The 22,736-nt window shown below is 40.7% G+C and overlaps 1 protein-coding gene across 1 annotated transcript in view; it reads right to left on the reverse strand.

The window, feature by feature from the left end:
- STRN (striatin) overlaps positions 1 to 22,736 on the reverse strand; it is a 91,753-nt gene that overhangs the window by 60,520 nt on the left and 8,497 nt on the right. The window contains 2 exon segments of the mRNA XM_090045353.1: positions 160 to 233; positions 14,242 to 14,345. Of these exon segments, the coding sequence (XP_089901479.1) occupies positions 160 to 233; positions 14,242 to 14,345 (178 nt within the window).

A 22,736-nucleotide genomic window follows, 5' to 3' on the forward strand; every position in this document is an offset into this window, starting at 1 on the left:
CATTTTGCAACATAAAACATTCTATCTTGACTAGTCACCATGTGTCTATTCCTTTTTTGTCTACTACTCTATCCAATTATCACCTAGCTACCTTTTACAAATTGTAGTTAAAATTATAAGAGAACTTTAAAAATAATTATTTCAACCTTAAATTCTTACCAGAATCATAGTTTGGAGGCTTCATATCTCCCTGATTCAGCTCTGTGCCATATTTTAATTTGTGGTACTTAGCTCTGAAAATAAATAAAGAAAAGAAACCAGGAAATCTATTAACACACTTAAGAAAAGTCTGCAGGTGCTGATTTTGTTTTTTAAAAACCACTTTGCCAAAACAATCATCCACATAATTTCAGAAGAATTTAAGTATGTCCCTATCCTATAACTTTACTTACTTGAACATTTAAATAATGACAGATATTGGTAACAAAACAGTCAGTTACATTACCATATGCATCAGATGCTAAAAAAGTATTGTTTGCTACAAGGAATGCATTCCTGTTGTTCCTGTGTTTCCACCACTTGTTCTCACTGTCACTCAGCTAAACTGAGGTCTCTGCTATCTACATCTATTCAAAACATCAGTTGATGCTTTCCACTCCTCCACTTTTACCATACATCTCTGGGGTCAATTAATCAGACACTTCAGCCAGTTTCACTAGCCCCACCCATGCTTTCTGCCAACAGCCTTAACACATTTGTGTTGAGACAAGTCCTGAAAAGATGTCTATGACAATGTGTTAAAAGCCTGTACAGTCAGTAGTGTGTTCAGAGTTGGGTTCCCAAACCTGCTAAAACTGAATGGAATTGTAGGAAATACCATATAAAAAGGTACTGTATCAACACACTCAACAGAACATACCAAAAAGGACTACTGGTTGTAATATCTTGCATCCTTCTAACCATTTTGGAAGTCAGAAAACAAATACACTAAGACCTTTTGCGGGGGGGGGGGGGAAAAATCACATTAACTTCATAGAACAGGTTGAGAATCAAAATCAGATCTGCTTATTTCAAGACCCCTATTCAAAAACTAGATCGTTCTCTCTCAAGTACTGTAGAGAGGAAGATTCCTACACACTGTGGAATAAGAGTGCTAACTAGCAAATCCATACACTTACTCATATTTTGCTAATCTAAAAGACAGAAAAATGATAACTACCAAGACAGAGCAGTCTCAGGATGGGAGCTCCTCCTTTACCATCTCCACAGCCCTGCACATAAAACACAGCAATCTGATGGTTTTATCCACTGTTCAATGTACTGATCCAGGTACAGAAGATAAGTGTTTCTGCTAACATGCCTGTGTTAAAGGGACTCATATTGCTCAATGACATTTTGTATTCCTTGTTTTTTCACTACCCCCCACTTTACTTTTATTTTTATATATGTAATAGCACAGATTTAACCAACTTATAGAACTTAATATTTTGAAAAATAACGTGCATGAAAAGGAAAAACCTGATATCACTGAAATTCCTCTGTAAGATATAAATATTATTACAGCTTCAAAACACAAGCCAATGGAAAGACAAACAAATGAACAAACAATCAACATTTTCAATGAGGACCTAAAAGTATTGAGCCTCAGGCCCTGGACAAAATTTATCTAATCTTCAGGCTATGCCTCCTATGCAAGTCAGAGATGGGCTTTTGTCTGCTTTAAACTAGTTAAGAGACCAATAATTTTGCATCTTACCTTTTTCTATAAGCAAACTACATTGAGAGAGAAGCTATTTTAAGAGGTTCTTTATATGTACCATATTTACCCAAATCCAAGACAACCTGCCAATAATATGATTATATACATGTAGAATTTATAAAATTTGTTATAATTCTCCATACACTGAAACTAATTATTGGAGAGTAATCTTAAATTCATCAGCCTAAGCTGTGCTGAAGTGGAGAAAGCAGTGGTAGCAAGGCAGGCAACCTGAACTCTGCCCTGTGTCTCCACCCTCTGCCCCTGCCACCACTTCCACCTGGGCCCCAGAGCTGAAGCCTGGATTGCAGCTGCTGCCTCTGCCACCACTGTTACTGGGCTAGGCTGGGGAAGGAACAACCACATGCTCTGTGCCCCTGGCAAAAACTGGAGGGTAAGCAGCAAGGGCAGAGATGGCAAGCAGAAGTTGCAGCTCCAACCCTAAGTCAGGGTCACGAGTCATAGCAGCCACCCTGCCATCTTGTACCAAGAGGGACCTCTTCCCACCCCCTTCCTTGTTAAATGGTGGGGGGAACCTTGTCTTAGTAATATGGTATTATGAGACAAGCAGAAGAAATAATAATAAATGAGAGATAGGGAGTACTAGACAATTAAACAAAGGTAATCCAGTTCCACTAAGTTACCTCTTTTCTTCATTGGTTCCAAGTTACCTTCAGAATAGTCTCTCTCACCTGAATTAGTTTTGCTTACTTGTTCTGCTTGATCAAGAAAGCTCATCATTTCCATGGAAATGGCATGGGGGAAGAAACATCTGGTGCCTTTCATGATTATTTTAACTTTGGCATGGAGAGAACCAAAGTAGGATTTGAAGCATGAAATCTGCTTGTATTTATAAATATATACATTTTTGATGCTGCTACTCTCTCTTTCACTAAATAGTTCAGGCTTTTCCTATCCTTTCCTAATAAAGTAAAATGGAAGTCTGTAAAGAAATTAAGTCAGAGTGCTAATTTCCTCAGAAAACCACCTTTATTTCAATTATAAATTAATATTCTATTTAATTTTGGATTAGAAAGGTATCAGCAAACTGGAAAGCGACAAGAGAAGCAACAAAAATGAACAACTAAAGGGACTGACTTTTGAGGAAATATTTGGTTGAACAACAGGTAGGGAAAAGGGAAAAAGAAGTTTATACAAATTAGTATCAAGAAGCAAGGAAAAGGGGAGGCACAGCAAAGCAGAACTAAGAAAAACAGATTTAATTTAAGAAATTAAAAATGTATTTAGCTTTTCCCTAAAGGTATTAACTTCCATATTTCCAAACTGATGTTCACCTGGCTATTATGCATCATTTACCCCTGCTTCCCGGCAATTAATGAGCACAATCAACAACCCAAAACCTTAACAAATGCTATACAATCTACTAACCCTGGACTGCTTGTTATTGACTGCCTATACAGCCTTTATCAAGTTATAACAACTAAACTAATTTCATGTCATTTAAAAAAAAATTTTTTAAAAACTAATTATAGTTTTTAAGTAATTTTACTTACACCTAGATTATGCAATCTGTTGTGCTTCATTTCTTCCTTTATATTGATTTCTTAGGTTTTATAAACTAAGCAATTAGTTTGGTTTGTATGATCTAACTGTACTTGGTTCCATCATCCAGATATTCCATCAATTTGCCTTTCAATTTGCTTTATAATGTTTAGGTTATATTAATTACTGATATCGGAGACTTAAGACTAGTTGCAAGGACCATTGCTTTTAATTTAGTATGGATGTGATGGTCCCCCACCCAACTCACCTTGGCACTGCACTCCAGGTGGTTGGGCCACAATTAAGCCAGCCGGCACCACACCGAACAAGGAAACACTGCCAGTGCCCAGGGCTTGGAGATGGATGAAGGGGGAGAGCATGCCGGAGTGACAGAAAAGGAGCCAAATGCTTTCCTTGCTGCCGGAAGGGACCCAGCACTTTCCTTCAGGGCTAGCACACGCATCCTGTGGTCAAGGTGCTTGGGGAAAACCCAGACGCGCACCACAGCTGGCCTAAGGCCAGTCGCTTTCTCTGGGGCAAAAATACCTGGGAAAGTACTAAAAGTGTCAGTCACCATCAGAGCACCAGAGACCCATCCAGATACCAGCTCACCCGATGTGATCAGTGAACAGTGCAGCCCAGAAGCAACAGCACTGCCCACTGCACACAGAGGACTGTATCAAAGCCCCCAGGTCAGGACAGCCCATTGGGACCTGGGGGGGCCAAATGAAAATAAACTCCACCTTGAGGGCTCGCTGACGATGTATGTCTAGCCAGAGCACGTGCAAGCTCGGAGAAAACATGCCAACAGAACTGCACCTGAACCCACAGGGGCCACTGATTACCACCTCCAGACAAGCAAAGGTATACCCTGGCACGAACATCAAGTCTTGGTGGGCAAACAGGCCCAGGTGCAACATGACTCAAGAAGGTGGGACAAGCTCATTGGTGACTACAGCAGGTGCGAGTCTGTCACAATGGCTTTTTCTATTCCTCCAATTCTCCACAAATCAGCATATCTGCAATTAATTCCTCTAAAACTACAATCCCCTGCTAACTTATATATGACCATATTTAAGTGTTCTCTTACATGCTTCTAAATCCATTTTGCCACAACAATTATTTTAATTGAATTTCCCAAGTCAGAAAGGACCTATATCAGACCTCCTGTATGTCAGAGGTCACTGAAGCAATTGGCCTTAATATCTGAATAAAATAGACAAAAGCAAATAAAATAGACAAAAGCATTTCATGCCACAAACAAGCAGCACGAGAGATGGAAGTGCAATCAGTAGCCCTAAAGGGCAAGAAAAGTGATTAGGACATATATGCCTTGATAACCCTAGCAGACAAACCCACCCCATACTATTAAGGGCAAAACCCCACCAAGGTCCCTGCCAATTTGACTAATGAAATCATCCTTTCCAATTCCATCTTGAAATTAGTTGGACTAAGGGTAAGTTGCACCAACCATGCATCTGAGAGAGAGGATTCTTGGTACCACAACAAAACACAGGGCCACTATCTGATGCCCCACCTTCAGCTGAAACTAATTTCCAGGGACTCAGATCATAGAATCATAGAAGTAGGGTGGGAAGGGACCTTGTAGATCTTCAAGTCCGACCCCCCGCCTGGGCGGGAGAAGAGACTGGACTCAAATGAGTCCAGCCAGGTAGGCATCAAGCCTCTTCTTAAAGATCCCCAGGGGAGGAGCCAGCACCACTTCCCTAGGAAGTTGGTTCCAGCTCCTAGCCACCCTAACTGTGAAGTAGCTCTTGCGGATGTCTAATCTAAACCGACTCTCCAATAATTTGTGTCCATTGTTCCTTGTCATGCCAGGGGGCGCTAGGGGTAACTGTCTCCCCCAAACCCTTCTGGTCCCCCCTAGTGAGTTTATAGACTGTTACCAGGTCCCCCCTCAGCCTTCTCTTGTGAAGGCTGAACAGATTTAGGTCCCGCAGTCTTTCAATGTAGGGTCTGCCCTGTTGTCCCTGGATCATGCGGGTGGCCCTCCTCTGGACCCTTTCAATGTTGTCCACATCCCTCCTGAAATGGGGTGCGCAGAACTGGACACAGTACTCCAGCTGTGGCCTGACCAGCATCACATAGAGGGGGAGGATCACCTGTGGATGCACAACAAGGTCTGGTTAACCCCGCCAACCGTGACCTCACATTGCTGGCCCATGTTCATCTTGGAGTCAATAATGACTCCAAGATCCCTTTCTGCCTCCGTGCTCTCAAGAAGGGAGTTTCCCATTCTATAAGTGTGCTGCTGGTTTCTACTGCCCAAGTGCAGCACCCTGCACTTGTCAGTATTGAAACGCACCCTGTTTATGTCAGCCCACTCCTGTAACCTATCCAGATCTTGCTGCAATCTTTCCCTCCCTACTAGCTCACCTCACCCCAAATTTTGGTATCATCAGCAAATTTAAACAGGTTGCATTTCACCCCATCATCCAAATCACCGATGAAGAAATTGAACAGCTCAGGCCCAAAGACCAAACCCTGGGGGACTCCGCTGCCCACTTCCCCCCAGAGTGAAGATGACCCATCCACCACCATCCTCTGAGTATGACCTTTGAGCCAATCTGCAATCCATTTGACTGTGTAGGCATCAATGCCACAGTCGCCTGGTTTTTTAATGAGGATGGGGTGGGAGACAGTGTCAAAGGCCTTGCTGAAGTCTAGAAAGACTATGTCCACAGCGACACCTGCATCCATTGCCTTTGTGACCTGATCATAAAAGGGAATCAGGTTGGTCTGACATGATCTGCCCCTAATGAAATCGTGCTGGTTGCCCTTGAGCATCATCCCTGAAGCCAGCCCATCACAGATGTGCTCCTTGAGGATCTTCTCAAAGAGTTTCCCAAGGATAGAGGTAAGACTGACGGGCCTATAGTTGCCCGGGTCCTCTCTCTTCCCTTTTTTGAAGATGGGGACCACGTTAGCTATCTTCCAGTCATCTGGCACTTGGCTCGAGCACCACAAGCGCTCGTGGATAAGGACGGGAAAATACAAAATGAATCTGGCCAATCACACAGAGAACAAAATTCCTTTCTGACCTCTGAAGGGAACTGGCAAATGCCTAACAGACAACAGGCTGCACCATGATATTTGATTACAGTCATTGTCTTAATGCGAGTGGCTCAGGCTATCCCTCCCCTCCCTGGCCCATGAATGAAAAAGATGAAAACAGATTCATATGTTCAGGATCCCAAACAAGGAGGAACCATCCAGTCAAATTCTTCCTTGATCCTCTGCAATAACAGGCTACCAGAATCTCTCCAAGAAGCTGGGCTGGAATCTCATATTGTTTCTTCACCTTTTTCTTGCATGTTTTAATATTCTAACTATCTTTATTTCTTCTCTCTTTCTTCAAACTTCAACACATTGTTTCTTTTAAACCCCCAAACACTGAATTTCTTTTAAAACTTCACATTCTTGTTAAGCCATTATCAATAGCTTCTTTTCTTTGAATTTTTCATTTTTAGATACTATTTTTGCAGCTTAGCCTTTTATATTTCCCTGAACTACTTCTGTACCAAGGGTGCTGACAGACATGGGGAAAAAAACAAAAATAAACAAAAAAACCCACAGTGCTTTACCAGAAGAGAAACTGCATCAGTTTGACCCAGCTCCCCAGCATCTGTATAGTTCATGTGCTTCAAGCAGGGCTTTTTGGTGCTTTACCTAAAGCTGATTCAATCAGCTATTAGATAAAAGCGCTACCCCCACCCCCCATGTAAGCACACAAGTGATACAAGTTGACGCGAACTGTCTTCTGGGCATGCACCGCACTCAGTGCAGGGGCACGCCGAGCTGAAAAGTACAGCACTATTTCCCAGTCCCCTACCCATCTGTCAGCACTCCACGAGAGTTAATACTTCCTCTCTCATTATAGCACCCCCACTAAGTTTAAACCCCTTCAGCTTTTTTGTCTGCTCTTTGAGCTCTATCTAACTGCAACTGAACTATTCTTATCACTGGAATTAAAATTCAGACATATTGTGAGTAGCAACATATTTTATATTATAACTACCTATATTGTTTTTGTTCTTCCAATAAACAAAGGAAACCAAAGTTCTTCCAGTAACTATGGCACTTAGTCAAAATCATAGGCTAAAATTTCAGGTAGAGGTGGGAGGCATTCCAACGTGAACAAAGTTCTGCTTAATTATCTTCATCTAAAAAGTGGATTCGGACAAAACACAAGATATCAAACTATCTATGGATATCAAATCATCACACTAAGGAGTATTTGTGCAGCCACTAGTATGTAGAGGCCAAGGAATTAAGAAGCTGAAAATAACTGGCTTGAACAGATGCTGCTTTATCAAAGTTGATTTCCATCTGCAAACTTACTTTTGCAAGCAATTTGGAAGATATTTTTAGACTGTGAACCTATGTTACTAAGTAGTCCTAGTTAAGATAAGAAGGATAACTACAACTGCTTTTGCTCTTTCACCTTAGGCAATTCACTGGTTTGCTTCATTCTTCTTTTCTAAATATGCATGAGCTGACCAGCTGCTATGTAAATAATACAGGTGGCCTATTCAATATGGTTGCCCCAACATTAACAGTTCCTGAAGTTATGGAAGAATTTTTTGTTAGACTTTTATATTTTTAAACACAAGATTAAAAGTGTCATTACCTACAAACTAATTCATAAAAGGAAACTAGTTTGATTCCAATCAAAAAAGGCCACTATGTCTTGGAAAACTTTCAGTCTCCAGTCCTGAAGCATTCGATCCAGCTGTGCCGAAAGAGCCTGCCAAACATTCGTAGAAGAACAAGAAGGAGTCGCCAGACCAAAAGACGTAAACAAGAAAGACTGCCAGGAACAGCACTGAGAAATACCCTGCCCAGGGGAGAAGGCGCCAGCCTTGCTTTGACCAGACGCACCATTTCAGAAAACACATAAAAATCAAACTATTTCTAGCAAAAGTATCATAAGAATTTAGTACTTTGGTTAAAATAGTCTAGTACAAGAAAGAGGTAACAGATTGATTAATCTTTGGACATATCCTTAGGAAAAAAGATCAATATGTTCTAGTTCCTCCCAAAAAGAGCAATTTAAGCAAACAACAGGTGACTGAGTAACTATCGATTGTTATCCTGAAGTGTGGAAACAGCCTTACACTGCAGTCTGCTGGATGTTAGCAAAACTACAGCAGAATTGCTTTAAAAAAAAAAAAAAGTGCTTAATAATTAATCTCTCTTCCTTTGCAAGGTTATTTTGCCTTTTATGCATTGACTCAATCAATAAAAACCACAGTGTACCATGTATCATCACTGAATAAAGCATAGAATTAATAATCTAAATATCTTATGGCTGACCAAATCTTTGTAAGAGAAACAAATCATGATGCTCCATAAATGGAGTATAATCCTAATTTTCCACTGAGGCACTTAAAAAAAAAAAAAAAAAAATCACAAAGAAGCCACAAAACAGAGAACAATGACAATGCTCAAAATTAAAGTTAACTGTTGCAGGGGGGGCTGAACACCCACAATGCAAAAGCTTGGCTCAAGGCTACATACCGCTCAGAAATCCAGTGCCACTTACTCCTTGCTCTTGGACTCCTGAAGGTGCTGTTAATCAACCCTACTAAGGGTCACCATTCTGTATACTGGCCTATGGCTAATAAGTTTAGTCTTCTGCCTAGTACAGATTTGATAAATTGGGGGTGGAGGTGGGGGTACACAGCAAGACTGAGGGAAATTGCTTCTTCCTCTCCCCCTCCCTCCCGTTTAATTTTCTCTCTCAGTCTTGCTTTCTTCCAGCCTCACCAAAACAGGCCAGGAATAAGGTTTCTCTCCTTCCTGCTCATCTGTCCTTTTGACAGGCATGAGGCATATCCACATTGCCTTCATGGCAAGCCCAGAAGTGTCACTGAGAAGCATGCCAAACCTTAGAAGCTAGGCAATTTAGTGTGGCCCAAGCAGCATGTTTCTAAGAACCCAAGGGGCTCTAGCTACATGCTTATGGCTGGACTAAACCAGCTACATTGCTAATTTCTGAATTTTGGAAAGCTCTTTGAGTAGGTATGGTTCTCCACAGCTGTCATGTGGTATGTGCCAGACCCAGAGGTGGATGTGTCACCATTAACTCTGTACTGGAGTCAGAGCTGCCACTCTGGCATGAAACGTGTTGGCAGGAGCAGCTCCAGCCTGGGGCATGCAGAAGCTGGAGCTGCTGTCACCAACACTGGAGCCACAATGTACCTAGGCAGGACCTGGTCCACAAGGAGTCCTGGGGTCTGGATACAGGCTAGGGCAGGAGGTGAGTTTGACACCCCTGTTCTAAACTGTTAATAGCTGTTTCATGACACAAATTAGCCCCACGGCTTCTCTGAGCGCTACTCAGATCTCTTTATGCTGCTTCATCTGTGGCTGTTTTCTGCTTCCTGCCTGGTCTGCTTTCTGCTCCCCATCCTATGTGCCACTATGCTGCCTGTCCTCTTCCTCACATGTGCCCCACACACAGGATGCCCTGGCCATTTGTGGCACCAGTGCTGCTGATTGGCCACCCCTGCCCTGAAGTGCAAGTATTCAGATGGTTAATTGACTTCAGATCTCACTGGATGCAACTGTGGGCATTCTCATTACCCATATGAATGTTTAGCCCCTACTACACTCTTAGCTAGGATCTTTTCAGGAAATGAGATCCAGGAGTTATGTATGCTTTCTGTTAAAAACAAAAACCTTTTCACTACATTTTAAAAAATTACTGTCCTATAATTTTATTTTCATTTCCTGGTCTATTGTTATCCTCCTCTTTTAAGAGTCCTTACACTTTTCAGTCACTCCACAAATGTCCCTCCTTTCCATGCCTCTAATCATCCCCCGCCCTCCTTTTCACCGACCTAACATTTCTGTTATATTCTTTGCTATAAGGTAACCAAAGTAGAAGATGTTTAAGATAAGACAGTTCCATTAACTTTATTTACTTCAGTGGCTTCATAATATTTTAGCATCATCTTCTGATTCTTCTTACATTTGAAGTTTGCCTTTTTGATCACTGCTACCCCTAAGCAGATTCTTCCACTGAGCTATCCACAAATAGGTGGCTAGAATTAGTTTAGACCTTGGTACATAAGCATAAGCAGTTCATTGCTTTTCATTTCTCAGTGAATTCCAAAAGTAACTGTACAGCCCAGTAATGGTTTGTTTGTGGGTTTTTTGTTTGTTTTTTTTGGGGGGGGGGTAGCATCTCTGAAGCTTGTTTGTTTTTTTTGGTTTTGACTAAGCAAAATAATTGCATCATCTGCAAATTCTGCAACCTCATTGTTCTCCTACTTCTCCATATCACTGAGACAGCAAGAACTACAGGTCCAACTCTAGAAACTGTCCATTTTCAGTGTTAAAATTTACTGTTTGATGCTTTTCTGTGGTTTAGAAATAAATTCTCTTTCATAAACCCAGCGATGGGTTTACTTTAAATTAACTTGTGAGGGGTCTATGTCCAAGCTTTTTTATTTAAAATTATCAATTAACACTCCTTTACCCACAGCTTGGTTGATGAGGTCAAGTTCCAGAAGATGGGGAGAGAAGATTTCTCTTTGATGATAGTATGGTTTTCACATCACGCTCATTACACCATGGAATTTGCAACCCAGCAAGACAAAGAACCTAATGTGGCTTTAAGCAATGTTCTCACCCTCCCAATTCTTTTTGCAGAGTGTCTGGCATAACTGAGTTCAGTGAGCCTGTTTGAGCTATGGCAGTCTGTAGACAAGCAGTTCCCAACTGCAGTGCCACAAGACCCTTTCAAGGGGGCTGCAGCCAGGTACAACTGTCCCACATGCCTCATGTGGAGCTGGACCAGGAAGCAGCTGAAGCAGAAGCAGGCCATTAGCTTTATCAGATAAACCTAATGCAAGTAGGAATGACCACCCTGCCACAGCCACTTCCTGCTCCTGGAAATAAAGTTCATCTCCAAACTGCTGCACCACCACCACTGCCAGCAGGTCAAACTACCTCAGAAGGTCAAGATGCACTGCTCTAAGCTATCCTTTAGGTAAGAAGGCTTCCTGAAATATCTGAAATGCTGATTAAAGCAGCCCCCACTGTTGATCTTACTCGTAACTACCATCCCTTCTCAAAATCCGATCTTTTAAGATGGGCTTTGGAAGGCAACCCTATGCCTCCCTTACACAGAACTTTCTCCAAAGTATTCTTCCCCTGCTTGGAGAGAAGGAATTTATGGCTACTTTATGTAGCTTTGGCCCCTTTACATGAAGTAAAGGACAAAGAGTGGAAGCAAGGATCTTGCCCTCTGTTTAAATGACTGCTTCCAACTATTCAACCCTAACTGAAGCTCTCTGACTTAATTTCTAGCATCACATCCATCTTTTTTTAACGGAACATGTAATTTATTACCCTTGAGGCCTTTGCTGTGGTTTCCGATTTTAAGATCTCACTTTTTAGAAGAGTCAGCCACTTCATTCAAAATTTCCATAAGAACTTCTAGGTTCTGACTTGTTATTTAGGTTATCAATCTGTTTCAAAATCTCCCTCTTGACATTCTTACTGTTCAACAGTTATGAGTTATTACCTGAAATACAGGGTGCAGTTTGATGCTTAGAAACAAACCAACAAACAGATTTTCATTGGTATAGTTCTGGAAGAAACTCATCAGAAAGTACCTCAAACTCATCATAAGGTACCTCACACCAAATCCCCTCCCATATGCTTCTTCTGCTTCAGCAATGATAGAGCAAAAACCAGAAAGGAATTAGCACATAATAATGACAGAATTACTACCTCAATCAAAGAGACAGACAGAGAGTGACACAGACAGACAGAGCCCAGAACGCATGATTGTGTTTGTATGCTTTCATGGCAGCCAGGATTCAGAGAAACCTAGACAAACTGGAGGACTGGACCAAAAAAAAGTAATGAAGTTCAATAAGGAGAAGTGCTAAGTCCTGCACTTAGGATGAAACAATCCCATGCACACCACGATACAGGCTGGGGACTGACTGGCTATGCAGCAGCTCTGCAGAAAAGGATGTGGGGGTTACAATGGACAGTAAGCCGAATACGAGACAGCAGTGTGGCCTTGTTGTAAAGAAGGCTAACACCATACTGGGATGCCTTAGTAGGAGTGTTGCCAGCAGATTGAGGGAAGTGATTATTCTCTTCTATTCTACACCGGTGAGGCCATAGCTAGAGTACCGTGTCCAGTTTTGGATCCCCCAGTACAGACAGGATGTGGACAAACTGGAGAGTCCAGCAGAGGCTAATGAAAATGGTTAGGAGACAACAGCACGACTTCTGAGGAGAGGCTGATGGAACTGGGCTTATTTAGTCTAGAGAAGAGAAGACTTGGGGGGAGGGAGCAGGATTTATTAACACCCTTCAACTACCTGAAGGGTGGTTATAAAGAGGATGGACTGTTCATATAACAGAACAATGTTCTCAAGTTGCAGCAGGGGAGGCTTAGGTTAGATTATTAGGACAAACTCACTCACAAGAAGCTTAGTAAAACACTGGACCAGGTTACCCAGACAAGCTGTGGAATCTCCATTGTTGGAGGTTTTTAAGACATGGGTAGCAAAAACCTTGGCTGGGATGATCTAATCGGGAATGGTCCTCCTTGGATCAGGGGATTGGACTAAATGACCTCCTGAGGTCCCTTCCAACCCTCATTTTCTATCATTCTATGAAAAAATGGGTAACAATAGAGTTCAGAAAATGGAAAAGCTAACAAAAACTGTATTAACAGACCTCTTACTTTAGAGAGGACCCCTATAAGAGGTAACAATGAATGAGTGACATGAGAAGTACAGAGAAAACTTCTGCTCACTCCTTCATATAATGCTAGGGGACATGCAGGGGAAAAATCAAAAGGTGGCGACATTTAAAACTGATCAAAGTAAACAATTTTTTTTTTTTACCCTCAAAAAGGGGATCTTGGAGTCATTATTGACTCCAAGATGAACATGAGCTGCCAATGCCAGACTGCAGCCAGCAAGGCCAGCCATACCTTGTCGTGCATCCAAAGATGCATCTCAAGCCGGTCCAGAGAGGTGATCCTCCCCCTCTATGTGACATTGGTCAGGCTGCAATTGAAGTACTGCGTCCAGTACTGGGCGCCTCACTTTAAAAAGGATGTGGCCAGCCTGGAGAGGGTTCAGAGGAGGGCCACCCGCTTGGTGACAGGGCAGCAGGACAGGCCCTCTGAGGAGAGACTGAGGGACCTGAACCTATTCAGCCTTGGCAAGAGGAAGCTGAGGGGGGATCTGGTGGCTGTCTACAAACTCATCAGGGGAGATCATCAGCAAACAGGAAGAGCCCTATTCTCCCCAGCACTACCTGGGGTGATGAGGAACAATGGTAAGAAGCTGATGGAGAACAGGTTTAGCTTAGAGATCAGAAGGCAATATTTTACAGTTAGGGTAGCCAGAATCTGAAACCAACTTCCCAGGGAAGTGGTCCTTGCCCCTACCTTGGGCAAATTCAACAAGAGGTTAGATTATCACCTGTCTAGGGTCTTATGAACCCAGCATTCATTCCTGCTTGTGGCAGGGGGTCAGGCTAGATGATCTGATCAGGTCCCTCCTGACCCAAGCTACGATGAAACTATGCATTAGCCTGTGGAACTTACTGCCACTAGAGCTTAGCAAGACTAGAAAAAAACCCAGAAGTTTATACTATTTTTCAGTAACTAAAAGTTTTCATCATTAAAAAATATGGAGCTGTGGAAGAAAGAAAAAACTGTTGATGCTGGGGCACAGAAGTAGCCTCATTTTTGAGGGTAGGGAGGAAGCTTGCCCGTGGGAAAATGTGCTCATGAATACCTAAGAATACCTAATGGAGGACTGTATTGCATCTTTTTGGAAGCATATGTTGGTGTCAGGATATTATACAAATTGGATTAGTGTCCTGATCTGGCATAACAATTCCCATGACTTTAATTACCTATTTGAAAATTGGACCTACAAAGAACTCTTTTCCTTCAATAAGCCACAATGGTAACAGTATTTGTCTCTTAAAAATGTGCAAGATATTAAAGAGTCATTAAAGTGAAGTACCTTTCCTGCTTAAGAGCATATTCCAGCATTTTGATTCGCCGCACTAAATCCTTCTTTAGATTTTCTTGTCCTTTCCTTTCCCCCTGGAGGAAGGCGATCTGAGCCTGAAAAAGACAATAGTCTACTTAAACTCAAAACACAGCAAATTGTTCATTAAATGTATTGTTTTTACTAAGATGTGGATGAGATCTTGAGGTCTATGTTATGGCACTGTGTTGTGGAAACAATTCCAAAATTGAATCCCACTTATGTTTTTTGAAAGCAGCCTGGCTACTACTCACAAAGCAGAAGTTATATCAAGTATATGCTTAAACAGACTAACTCTTTAAACCAGACTCATTACAGATTCCAAAATACTACATTAGAGTTAAATATATAGTAACTTGGAATAGTGTCTGACGAGACTCATTTGGTCTCATGAGTAAACAAACATTCAAGTAATGACAAGGAAAAGATAATTTAGCATTCAAAAGTGCTCTAGGCAAGAAAAACTGTTTGGTGATAACATGCAGGGGAGAAAGGCAAAACCTGTAGAATGATAACAGAAGTATCTACAGAACATCTAATCTGTTTGTGTACTACATGTCAAAGGTCAAAAAGAATCCTTTCAATTTCAGCATATTAAACTTGAAGGGAATTAAAAGCCAACCATGGAGTGTGAAGCCTTCACTAAAATCCTTCAGTAAGAGACTACAGTATCATATTGTATTAAGTAAGTGTCATGGTGATTGTACTAATAACAAAAAAGTTGTCTAGGTGATGTTTTTAAAGACAAATGGCAACTAGATGCTTAACTCTCACTGGCTTTACATATAAAAGTAGTAATATAAGACTCATGCCTAACCATGAAAAAGACCTCCACAAACATGCTCTAGCACAAGGCAGGTTCTTGTTCTCTCTCTGGACCAACCTGTGGAACAGAGATGCTTGTAGCCAAGCATACCTACAGGTATCTGCTCTTAAATGTCTGCCACCAGTCTTGCTAGCAGCATCAGCTGTCCACATGCACAGTCAGACAAGACACATATCCTTGTGAATAAATTCCAAAGCTTCTGACATGTTTACTGAGGAAAATTAAACAGAATAGAGGGCTGCAGCTGTAGACAGGCAAACTCTTCACCCAAATTAATCTCTGTACCTTAGTCTTATGGAACACAGCACCAAAGGCAACTGGTATTTTCTGTGGCCATTTTGGTCTCAATCCCTCTGAAACCAAGTTGTAGAAAGCAGCATCCTCAGGGAATAGACACTCCGTCTCAGCCTGACACAGTATTGAAGGGAGTCACTTACAGAGTGACACTGTACACTAAACTAACACAGTAAGCTAGGCTAGTCCAAAAGAGGGTACGATGGTTTACTGAAATGGGTTTACTGAGCAACCCCCTCCAGCAACGCCCTGGAAGATATCAGGAGAGGTAAGTAAGCTGTCAGTTTGTAATTTCTTCTCTTATGAAGTCACAGTTTGCTTGGGAAAATATGAAGATTTCATTTTTTTAAAATTGGCTAAAATGCAATATCTTCCATGTGTCGAGTATCTAGGTTGTAGCTGTATTGGTCTAGAGGAAAAGGCAATCAGGACTCACAGTAGAGATAATATCTTTTATTAGACCAACAAGGTTTTTGCAAAAAATAAAAATCCCAATAATATTCCCAATATTTTCCAAAGCAGGAAGCAACTGTGACTACCTGAAACCTGAGATCCTGCTCCTGCCTTTATTTCAAGGTAATTTGCATCGTCACAGATTCTCACAGGAGGTGACAGGCTCCATACCAGCTATGAACTGACTGCCCAGAGGCGTCTTCCATCTATTGACTCCTCTGTGAAATCCTATGAAATACAAACTTTCATTTCTACTCAGGAGAACTTTTACAGTCTTTTCTTCAAAGCTTGACAAAAGGTGTTTGTGCCCAAAAGCTTGCAATTAAACAATTTTTTTGCAGAAATCTGAAACCTCTAAGTGCATCATCTCCAGCAAAAGAGTTGGACACTGTCTAGATGAAGACTTATGCAAGCATTTAAAATGTAGTCAGTCAAGGAATTAGACAATTAAAGCTGCTGGATTTTGAAAGATCCCACCATGCATGGAATTAATGTTTAACAGGCTAATTTCATTCCGCTACCAAAACACTGATTCACAGTTCAAACTAAATTGTTACAAGACCCACTTGCATAATTCTTGATACCTTTATACAAACTCGCCCCCTTCCATCCCCCCATTAATCTGACTCCATTCCTGTATACAAAACTAACAGCCAAAATAAACACTAAAATCCTGTAACTCTCTGGTACCCATGACGTATATTTCTGGATTCTAAACTGTATTAAGACTGCAATGAAATAGTAACATACTCAATTGCTCTTCTATGTAAACAATTTCTGTAGCCACATGACCACAACGATGTTACATGACCATAAACTTAGGGAAGGCAGGGTGGGAGCAGCAGTCTGCACAATTACAAATTGAAGGGCAAGTGATCCATGAGACAATATCTGCATTATATGGTATGCAATACAAAAAAGTGAGATGTCTCAGCTCAGGTTTTAATACACACACATATACAAACAGATTTTTTTTACACTCTTCTGCAAATGACAGATTTTTATAAATGAATAATTAGAATCCACAGGTTATTTCTTACCACAAGAGGTGTAGAATAGATCAAACTAAAGCTGAATGTTTTGACAGTGTGCAAAGTTAAGGAAGGAAACCCCTTAGTTTTGAATAAGCAGTTTGCCAAAAGTTCTTAGGCTTGGCAAACACACCCAAACAGGTTTTTCCATAACTGGCCTTCTCTATGGTCTGAATGCATAACGTTTTCAAGATAATGCCATTTCTAAAGTGGCCTGAGGGGCTGATGCAAAAGCAGGAACTGCTGCTTTCCCTGTGGGTGGAGCACATATTCTCTCTATGAAGCGCTCCTAGCCCCTGCTGGCTCAGCAATGAAGAATAAAAAGGCACAGTCCCTCTGAAACTACTCCTAAACTAAGAGCATAAAAATGCAGTGTTAACACAACTCAAGTCACAGAATCAAAAATAAACATACCAGGAAAAAACAAATATTAAGGTACTAAAAGTAACTTTATCCAGTGCTTTACAAAATCTAGTATTCCATTTTATATAGTTTCTATAGTTAAAATGTTTACTATTTCCTTGAACAAGAATCAAAAGCCGTGGGTGCAGCAGTCTAAGTTAATGTTACAATAAGAGTCTTTGTTCTTTTATTCTCTGCCAATTAAAAAAACCCCCAAAACAACAGATATTTCTTGTCAACAGAAAAGGAGGGAAAACCTGCTTCATGTTTAGTAATGTTATTGCTTAACTGGCCCTAAACAAGTCTGAAGGTCTCATGCCTGTGAAGCCAATGTGGGGAGGGGTAAAGTCACAGTTCTGGTAGTATTGGGCCAGAGATAGTTATAGTAATATTGCCTCAGGATAACTTTATAAAAGTACTGTTTATATTTTACAGATATATAAAAGATTGTAATTTAGTGTAAAAGAATTTCCAGAATATTTTTCACTTATAAATCTATAAATCCGTAGGATCTGAAATTCACTCCCCTCTTTCCCTCTCCCCACCCTGCCGTCCCCCCGATATGCAAAAAAGTTAAAATGTATGTTATTTGAAGCTAAGCTTTAAAATAAAATGCTCAAAGCAAAATATATTTGTATCAAAAGTATGTATACATGCAAATTATTGACACTGAATATTAGTTTAATCTAAGATGGCTTTACAGAACACTTCTGGAACCTGCCAACTTAATAGGAATTTTCTATTATTACTATTTAGTAAAGATGTCTCCAAACATTAACTGCATTTACAATAGGGGAAACAGCTATCCCTATTTTACAGCTGGGTATATGTAGTTCAGAAGTAATTTAATTCAGAATTATGACCCAAAATCATCATTCCTGGCTCCCATTCATGCATTCCACCCACGGGAAATGGCCCAGCTCCTAGTGATCACTCCGAGTGATTACTAGGAGTGATCACTGGAGAAAACACTCCTACACATTGAGCACAATCCTGTTAAAAGTGTTTAAATAGCAGCATTGAAATGTCTCACAGAAGCAGGTTAGATTAATAACAAAGAATAACTAGCTATGCCATATTAACTCCCCATATAGACACCTAGGTGCACTACAGGTGCATGATGTAGCTTGGCTCTTACTTTCAAAGTGAGGTAGGCACCTTACATAGCAAATTTTAGTTTGGGATGGCTACTGTGCTTTATCCTCCCTGTGTGGACAAGTACTTTTCCTGGACTTGGTCTCCTACCACATACCTGTTTTCCAGAAACCTTCTATTTTTTAATTTTGGGGTATTATTTCTGTCCAGGTAAAAATACACATTTAAAACAGGAATAATATGACTGGACTATAGAGACTGGATGGTGAGGGAAGGAAGTATATATGACCTGAAAGCTAATTTCATATTTTTTGAGTCCAAAGGGAAATGCAAAACCATTTAGGAAAAGCCAAGTCAATTACAATATTAAAAAACTGCATTAGCACAGTTAATAAAACATTTCACAATTGACTGTTAAATATATCATTGGAAATTATTCAAAATATTGATTTCTATTGCTTACAATTTGCTTACTGTTTTAAGAGACTTTTAAGCATACTTTGTATTTTCTTAAAGCCAAACATATTCAGATTCATAACTGTAATACATAGTACCTTGGCAAAAGCAAACGTATTTTGAAATATAAAATGTAATGATGAGAACCATCACATCCCAACAGTTCAGTCCTTCCCTTGGCTTGCCTGCATTTCTTGTCTTTTAAAATTCTAGGTACTTTCAGTTAGGGCTTGTTTTCAATTTTGGACTTGAAGGCCAAAATATTTGCTTTTGTCAAACAATAAGATAAGATAATGAGAAACCAAATCATAAAAATCACAGAAAATTAGGGTTGGAAGGGACCTCAGAAGGTCACCTAATCCAACCCCCTGCCCAAAGCAGGACCATCCCCAAGTAGATCATTCCAGCCAGGGCTTAGTTAAGCCTTTGCTTTACCACCCCCTTAATGAGAATGTTTTTCCTAATATACACCCTAAACCTCCCTTGCTGCAACTTGAGACCACTGCTTCTTGTCCTGTTATCTGTCACTCCTAAGAACAGTTTAGCTCCATCCTCTTTGGAACCACCCTGCAGGTAGTTGAAAGCTGCTATCAAATTCCCCCTCAGCCTCCTCTTCTGCAGACTAAATAAACTCAGTAATCTCACCCTCTCCTCAGGAGTCATGTAGCTTTGCCTCAGAAGTCAATGTTAAATCTGACATGGGCTTTTCAGAAAGCTACAGGTGTTATACAGTGCCTATTATAATTTATAATAATGAAAAGCAATACAAAAGTAAAAGTGTAAGTTAAAATAGATGATGTTCTGTACTTCACCAACCACAAAACGTGCAAAGTTATTTATGTGGAGCAGATAACTAAAAATGTCAGAAGCTCACCATTAACCTATGTATTCATCACAATAAAATGCAGTTATTGTCCTTATTTCAGTTGATTTGCATCAGATACACGACCCATCCAATGTTTTACTTAATATAAGATTCTTGGGAAAATTAACTATTTTATGCAACTAACCATCAGGATAAACTAAGATTCAGTTTTCTAAAATCTTCATTTCTTATAAAAATCAGAGATGGAGAAAACCTGATACGCCATGCCACCTATGCTTTTAGGAGTGCAGGCTGCTCAAGTAAATACTTTATTTAATGAAGGTTAAAGTATTTCAAATAAGGATACTATTCAATAGAGTTCTTCAAAGTCAATTTTCTCCAGGTAGTCAGTTTTTTATTCATCATTTTCACTAAACTGCCATGCACTGTTTTAAATATTTTTTTCCAAATGCCAATGATTGATTAGTCAAGTTATATACAGCAAGTTATTTAATCATTCCCCATAGCCAAATCCCTCTAGTCCTTTAATTATTTCTGTAATAAGCTTTTCTTATTGGAGGATATGAATTTGTTTTGAGCACCAACCAGCAGGCTCCTCAGCAGATGACACGTACCCATGAAAGGCCAAAGCAGCACAACATCCAAATAAGATACTAATAATATAAGCAATAAGGGCAGTGATGTGTCACCCAAAATACAGTATGTTATAAGCCAATATTGAAAGATACCCCCCCATTAACTTACTGCATAATTTCCCACACGAAGCAAGGGTAGAAACAACAGCAAGGGTTTGAACTACCATTGATCAATTTAAACTAACATGATGGAAGTTCTGCTGCTTCATCAATTGTTCATATTAGGGCAAGAAAAATTAGAATAGATCAGAAGAGGCAAAACCAGAGGATCCATTAACAAAATGAGCAAGTGAACCGCCTAAGTGGAATGAGTGCTTACAAAGGCAATTAAGTTAGGCTTTGCCATTGCTTCTCACTTCTACACCCAAAAATACCAAGTCAGCCATACTTACTTGAAACTCAAACCCATAGTACTGCTCCAAAGTGATTACGGTGATAGCTGTTTTTGTACTTGCTTAATGTCCCCCCAGCTGCAAAGCTACATATTGCTTGTGCCACTTTCACTCATATACTTCTACAGTCCTGTCTTAGGTAACTGTCTCGTAGAGAAATTTCTAAAATACAGGCTGGCTATGAAAAAGGCAGCCTACTTGAACTGAATTTAACCCCTTTCTCCACAAAAGGGCTATTTATAGCATATACAATATTATGCTGCAATGATATACTCTTTTTAAGTAGACATGAAATCTTCTATACCAAGTTATACCATTACTACACATAGAATAGACAATTATTATGAAGATGACAAAGGTTAAAGGCCAAGGAGAAAATCATCTGTCAAGAATTCCTATTGGATGAAGTACAGGAGAATGAGGAAATGGCAACTCTTGAATAATTTATGAGAAGCAACATAATTAGTAAAACAGCTGCTGGTCAACACACATTCAAAAGGATGCAGATTTACATTAGAACATGACAAGACAGCCAGACCAGAGAGGAATGCTCATTCAGAACGAACTAAAGATTTCTGTATTACAGGGGCTTGCTTCAGTAAGGGAAACACTGCATAGGGGAAAGGTGGGAATACACACTAGAGCAAGGGCATCAAACAGCTTGCGGGCCAGATCTGGCCCACACAGCCCAGACATCCAGGTCCCAAACTTTTGCTTTGACTCTGGCTGCAATGGCAGAACTTCCCACAGCGCCAGGCAAGGGCCTTGGCAGTGCTGGGCCTCCCAGCAGCACTGTGAGAAGCCCAGCACAATGGCTTGCTCCCAGGGTGGCAGCCAAGTGCCCAGGGTTCTGGGCTTCCCACAGTGCTGCTGGGGCTCTGGCACCGCAGCTTGTACCCACGTACTTAGCTGTAGCCATAGAAAGAAGCCACGGTGCAGCTAGGGTTCCTGCATCATGGCTATCACTGGCTTGGCTGCCAAGCACTCAGGCAAGAGCTGTGACACTGGAGCCCCAGCAGCACTGCAAGAAGCAGCCCAGCAGTATGGCTTGCTTCTGTGGCAGCAGTCAAGTACCCAGGATACCAGGCCTCTTCCCACTAGGTTACAGATGGGCCAGAGCAGGTGCCACATGCACTGGATCTGGCATTGGGGGAGGGGGGAAGGTGTCCAGGGGCCCAACTGAGGCCATCGGGCTAAAAAGGTTTGACCCCCACAATAGAATTTGGAGTGTAGCCTATGTATTTCCCTCCTTCCCCAAAGTATCAGAATATGAATTATGTAAACCTCAGTGGGTTAATCTTACAATAACAAATTCAAATAGAACATGTTTTTCAAAGGGACTGAAGCGGGCAAAATGGATTATTTTACTGCCTGGGAAACTGATAAACATAGGTAATTACAGTAATGAAAAAAGAACTCCACAGTGGAAAAGTCAAACTTCCACTTAAAGAGGTCTAAAAACTTGTTATTTAGGAAGCCTGGGTACTAATAAAAAAAAAAAAAAACTAGATTCAGCTTCACTGGCTCACTTCTGCATCTCCCAAGCATTTGAAAATAGAAATATCAGAATCTCTTCCCCTCCCATCATCATTCCTAAGCCAATTCTAGTATTCCCTCACTGAGAAACGTGAGAATGGATGACTGACGAGACATGGCAGCCTGAGTCAGCATGCTAAAAATGCAAGTAGGTTTTCCAATTTCTCTCCCTTCACCTGTAAGTCTGCAAGCACAGATTAATGTCAGTTAAAATCAGACACGTGGATTTTGTTTTGTTATAAAATAAAGTGAGGATACAAGAAAGAATCATGACACTTGTGGTTTTCTGTTTGGGAATTTCACACAGCTTGCCCTAGAAGTAATAAATGATGCCTTGGTTTTTTAAAAGAAATGTAATGAAGGTCAGTATCAAAAGACTGACTAAAATGTCTTGGCCAAATAGAAGAAACAAAGAGAGATCAGTATTAAATATATACCAGCTCCAGCTATCACAACATACAGAGAACATTATAAAACCAGTCATAAAAGTAAGAGTTCAGGTATCTAAGGTCCCTCCACAAA

Source organism: Crocodylus siamensis, chromosome 1, assembly GCF_052110815.1.
Source record: "Crocodylus siamensis isolate JL-2025a chromosome 1, ASM5211081v1, whole genome shotgun sequence".
Lineage (NCBI taxonomy): Eukaryota > Metazoa > Chordata > Crocodylia > Crocodylidae > Crocodylus > Crocodylus siamensis.